This window comes from Rhamphochromis sp. 'chilingali' (genome assembly GCF_963969265.1).
Source record: "Rhamphochromis sp. 'chilingali' genome assembly, chromosome: 2".
Lineage (NCBI taxonomy): Eukaryota > Metazoa > Chordata > Actinopteri > Cichliformes > Cichlidae > Rhamphochromis > Rhamphochromis sp. 'chilingali'.
Window position 1 is genome coordinate 45,044,662 of NC_137930.1, and position 6,000 is coordinate 45,050,661.

General features: G+C 40.5%; 1 protein-coding gene across 1 annotated transcript in view; it reads left to right on the top strand.

The window, feature by feature from the left end:
• Positions 1 to 6,000, top strand: part of asz1 (ankyrin repeat, SAM and basic leucine zipper domain containing 1) — a 38,083-nt gene extending 32,083 nt beyond the window's left edge. The window contains exons 11-13 of the mRNA XM_080875774.1: positions 2,041 to 2,146; positions 2,404 to 2,517; positions 5,428 to 6,000. Of these exons, the coding sequence (XP_080731900.1) occupies positions 2,041 to 2,146; positions 2,404 to 2,517; positions 5,428 to 5,601 (394 nt within the window). The 3' untranslated portion in view covers positions 5,602 to 6,000. The remainder of the gene's footprint in view (positions 1 to 2,040; positions 2,147 to 2,403; positions 2,518 to 5,427) is intronic.

Consider the following 6,000-nt stretch of genomic DNA (forward strand, 5'->3'; position numbering starts at 1 on the left):
TTCATCTTAATATAACTTTAAAAATAATTGACTTTGATGATATATAAGAATTGACTTTTAAAATGATGGTAAACATTACCTATGGCAAAGTAAAAGCCTTGTAAGGAAGGATTGCATTGCTGTTCTACTGGAAGTTAAACAATAAACATAAAACTATATAAAAATAATAATTGCAGGTCTAAATGTGTCTGAATATGTTTTTAGTGTGAGAGAAAGCAATTTGGTCCATGTCTCAGTGGTAAGGCTGTGTTTTTGTTCAACTGCTTGAATCAAAGCTGAGTCTGCGCTTTGGTTATGATATTGTAGTGGTGTATGAAATTCTAAAAATGGTTTCACTGGCCAAACAACGTATCACTCCACTCCCAGCAGCTACCACTGAGCAAGGCATTTGCTGGGTTTGGTTTGAAAAAGACAGGGAAGCTTAATGGTTTCTCAGCCCTCCCAAAAATCCCCAGATAAATAATTTTCAGTGGCTCTCATGCATCCTCTGTCAGCACTCAAACATAATGTCTGTTATGCCTTCAACGACCTGCCCACCCAGGCCCATCATCACTCTCTTCCCCCTAGATAAACTAACAGGAGGAAGAAGGGAGGAGAGGGTGCAGCACAGGCTGACTGACAGTGTTTACTCGCCCCTGTGACAGAGTGTGAGGAGGGCCGGAGTGGCTGGCTGCCCAGTCCCCTCAACGAGGGAAATGTACCATTAAGATAAGAGCTATCAATATTCCACAGGTCCAGAGGATGGGAATAGAGAGGGACGGCGTTTGATTAATCTAAATAACTAGTCATTTAAGGTGCATGTTTTCAGAGAGGGATGACAGCATTGGGTTAGTGCGAGGAGGAGGTGCGAACAAGGCTTGGCCACCTGCTCGGTTTGCTGTAGCATGTTAAGGTTATCGCCAAGAAAATGCCTGGAGCTCGTTAATGCAAAGCTTCATCCAAACTACCCATTAGTCTGCACTATCATAGCTGAGCATCTTCAGCTAATTCTGCCTTGCTTTTTTCATGTGGACCTTCCTTTCAGCTTTAGTTTTTAGACAAGTAAACCACTTGACCTTATTTTTAAATGTCAGAGAGAGTTATTCATCTATCTAAAGATTAAGTAGGATTGGTTTTCAGGTTATTAACCAACCAGCTGGTTTGTATAGAACCTTGTTTTTTTTGTTGTTGTTTGTTTGTTTTGTTTTTTTAAAGGAAGGTTTGTTTACAGTCAAATCTAAGACCAACTTTTTTGATAAATGTCTTGATAAGTGGTATAATATTTTATGACTAATAATATTTGCCATACACTTCAAATGCATTAACCTCCTAGGACATGGTGTCCACATAGATGGACATTTTGGGTTGTCTAGACCAAAATACGAAATTTTTCTCTCAAGGCCTGATATCCACTTATGAGGACATTATACTGCCACTGTTCTGTCGAAATTTAAAACAAATGTCCTCATATGTGAATTTATTATTCATTCGTTAGCATCTTAATATAACCTTAAAAATAATTGACTTTGATGATATAAAGAATTGACTTTTAAAATGATGGTAAACAGATAATTAATCTCAGAAACAAAAATCAGGTTAAAAAAAATTAGGTAATTCTTTGGCTTTACGTTCATCAGGTCCCAATCGGCCCAAATATCCATCCATCCATTCGCTTCCGCTTATCCTTTTCAGGGTCGCGGGGGGCACTGGAGCCTATCCCAGCTGTCATAGGGCGAGGGGCGGGGTACACCCTGGACAGGTCGCCAGTCTGTCGCAGGGCTAACACACAGGGACAGACAACCATTCACACTCACATTCACTCGCACATTCACACCTAGTGGCAATTTGGATTATCTAATTAACCTATCCCCACAAGTGGGGCTCAGCCCAAATAGCAAAGAGAAATTAAAAATGCATGCCATGAAAGAGTTTGGGTCTTAGGTGGTTAAACAGAATAACATGAAAGATATGTACCCTATGTATGAAAAGATTGTTTTTTTTTAATTAAAAATTTTGTGATCATTTTATCAGGCCTTTCTCATAAGTTCCACATGTTTGCAGGAGTGAGGAGCTGCAAAACTTCCTCATAAGTATCAGTCAGCAGTGCTGCTACCTGACAGAGACCATTCAAGACGTCTTAAATCGATTCCCTCGCCAACCCGCTCAGGTGCAGCTCATACCCTCTTTACCTGTCCAGTTATTAGGATTTTACCAACCACGAGATAAACAACTATGACTGGCCAAATTCTGTGTCTATTAAAAATTTCATAAATAAAATGTATAACAGATCTAATGGAAAATGTGTTTGCCAGCTAAAAGTTTTCAATTCACTATTTTTTGCACATGACTTCCTTTTATCTCGTCTTTCATCCCACTACATTTGTGACATAAAAATCATCACCATCTCTCTCTGCCTCTGAGAAGTTGGTTTTCTCCCTGGACCCAAAGAAGGAGGCTCAGACCATCTGCAACCAGCTAGTGGTCCAGACAAAAGATCTCCAAAAGGAAGTCACCTGCCTCCGCAATCTGCTTTGCCAGGTTGACGCACACACACGCACACACATGCATGTACATTTTGACATTATTTATCTTATAAATCACTGAAATGATAAAAATTAAAAAATCTATACACAGTATATTTGTTTTTGAGGCAGTGGTAATTTTGGCCTCCACACAGCTATAACAACATTGGAGAAATAAATTGTTGTATTATATGGTTGTATTATTGTGGAGTACTACAATATATTACAATACAAAGTGGCTGTTGTTGTGGTTTGGTGCTATGTAAGTACAATAAAATGACATTTGTTGTTGATTGTAACAGTAAATACAAAATGTGTCAATGCACTGGTAACAAGATAAAAGTATGAATAAGAGTAAAATCTGTCAGACCTGACACTAATACTGATATATATGTGATTAAATTGAAAGCACATCCAAGTCAATTTAAATTGCTTTCATACAGTGCTCACTGTTACTCTTTGCACTACTGAGGATTAAAAGCAGTTTGGAAAAGCCATAGTTACATGTTGTGTTATATGTATTCTGGCGAGCTCGAACAGGTATGTGCAGGAGTGTTTACATATGTGCACCTGACTCTATGTGCATGTGTGTGCGTGTTTGCATTTGTATTCCAAGAGGAGAGAGTTGTTCCTGACAGAGCAGAATCCTCACAGCCCATAAGTCAGAGCTGCTGTGACATCGACCTGTCAGCATGCAGACGATGAGGTGGAGGGAAGGCAAGGGTGGGGGCAGAGGGAAGCAAGGAAAGGATTCGGGTTGGCGGGGTGAGGGAGTTTAAAAAGGGAGAAAAGAGCACACTGTAGAGGTGTGGGCATGTTGTAAGAAAAGGAGGTGGGATAGTAGTAGGTGCAGAACTGGCTTACTAAAAGGTGCCAGTATACCCCACTTAAAAGCTTTAGCAAGTTTTACAGTGGCAGGAGGAAGGCTTCATTTCTCGACAATTTATTTTTCACCTAGAAGCATTGTGTTGCAATTCAGACCTTGAGGCCTGTGAAGTTAAGTACACTCATGTCAAACTCCAGCCATTTGCACATTGCCTGCATATCAGTTTAGAGTCTTATTATATTTGGGACCCTGTAATTTAGTTGTGGTCTTCAGGGCGACATGATTCAGTGTACATGCTAAACTAGACAGGCACAGCTACACTGTATTTGGTAGCAGAAATATAACGTTGATGCTGAAGGTGGAGGGAGGTGTATGCTTTTATGGTGAGAAAAGAGAGGCCTGTGTATCTTGCTGTTTAAAACACATAGCAACAGAGATATGGAAACATGTGCGTGGAACCTTTAGGAAACTACTGAACTGAAAAGAGGTATGAAGCTACATTTTAAAAAAATATTTCTGTGTGCCAAATCTCATAGTGATGGAAAGTTTGATCATAGCAGAGAAACTGATGAGTTGGGCTTTTTGAAATACAACAAAAGTAATTTGAAATTTGTTTTTTGTTTGTTTGTTTTTATATGTATCAAATGTTACACCAGAACATACTACACTAGACTTTATGCCACATGTAAAATACATGATCACAAAGACACTGCATAAGATTCCTTGGGCCACTCACCCTGTTGGCTGAGCCTTAGCCCGTGGGCCCTGGTGGATGCAGCCAAAGAGGAGACATGGGCTGGCGAATGTGAGCACACCACTCACAGGAAGAAGCCTAGGGGTTGGTACCATAGGGGTTACAGAAGTACTGTAGGGGCCTTGCCATCAGAGAGGGGACATAAAAGCCTGAGCTAGTTTGTGAGATTGAGAAATACTGGCTACAGATGGGCTAAGCTTAGTGCACAGTTGGGATCTGTAACCAGTCTCCTGGAAAGGGGCTGGACTCATCCAAGTGTGACTTGGAGGAACGTGACTTGGGAGAACAGTGCCTGATCTGAACCCAAGCGGTTTTTGTTATTGGACTTGTGTGCAAACACCATTTAAAACATAAATATATTCAAAAGTGCACATAGCAACAGGACACTCGACCGCAGGTCGACGGTCAGTTTTGAAAATTTATCATCAGATCTGTAGCTGTACGTTCTGGAAACTCAGGAGAAGAGAGGAGGTCAGGTGGCAGAAGAGGATGTTGGACAGTGAGTGTGCATTGGGCGTGTCTGGTAAAGGCCCTGGTCCATGAGATCTTTAATTCCCACCTCTAGCAGAACTTGGACAGCATTCAGAGGTCATTTTTTCTGAAAATCGTGTTAATCGTGATAGTTTAAAATCATTTATCAAACTGTATTTTTTAAAAAGTACAAAAATTAAAATTACCATAACATAAACTTTAGTGTTGTAACATTACCACAAACAGACTGTGCTCCTCTGTTTAAAGAAAAGTAATTATGATGTAAATGAGTGGAAAAAACGGCATATACCTCCTGTTAGAATACCATCCTCCGTCACTTACCAGAAGCACTTCCTTCTTGGTCAAACCACAGGTTCCTAAGTCATAATTTCTGGTATTAAACAGAATTTAAGCCCTTTGTATCCTCCAACCTTCTCACATGACTGGGATTTAGTGTGACAGTGTCACCCTGTAGCTTGAAAAATCAGAGGCAGCATAATTCCTCTGTGACTTGACTTTAACTGATGAATCCCTGAGGATTTGGCACAGGAAGTTTTGGTGACTCAGGTCTGAGTCATGCTGTGGTGGTGAGATGGGACCAGACATGCTCTCACTCACACATCGAGCTGGTCTCAATTTGATTCCCACCCATCAGTGACTCAGCAGCTGTTTCCCACCCATTCAAGCCTTCCACTGGTCTGACTAGTGCAACTGCTATAATCCGGACTGGATTAGATTAAACTGACCTGTGACCCTTGTACTTCCTGCATTAGTTCAGATTGGCCTTACCTCAGGGTCTGATGTGTGTTTTTATGTTTACATTCGTATTTGTGTGTGTGTCCCATGTTAATCTGACTTTGTTGTCCTCTCTTTAGATGGAAGAATTCAAAGATTCCTGTCAGCCTCCTCAGCCTGGTTTCCATAACAACAGGAGGATGTGGTCTCTGACCACCAGATTTGCTCTGAGCACTCTCGGAGTCACCTTCCTCGTACTGCTCTACAAAGCTTCCAGTGGCAAGGTTTCCCTACAGTGCAGGGATACTTTTTGATCGCCTCACAGATTTGTGAGGTCTTTTGTGTTTGTTGACTGTAGCTAAAAAGTTGGATAAGTATTGTGTTTATATGTGTTACGGGTGTTTGACAGGCATTCAGTTTTAATTTTGCTACAGTGGGTTTTTTTCCCAGTTTGTTTTGACTTGTCACTGAGTTTAATTCTTATTCTTTTTAAGTTATTTTATATTTTAATGGTTTGAACAATTAAAGTTTTTCTTTTGAGAGTACGTTTCTTGTATGCTCGATTTAAGGTTGAAATCGGGATGCTTTCTATATTGGTGCCTGCCAGATGTTGAGTATAGAGTCTTGGCCATCACCATCAGTGTTTTGAAACTAAAGACAAGCAAGTGGTGTATCTGATTGGGAAACCAAGGACACTGCACTTTCAACTTGTG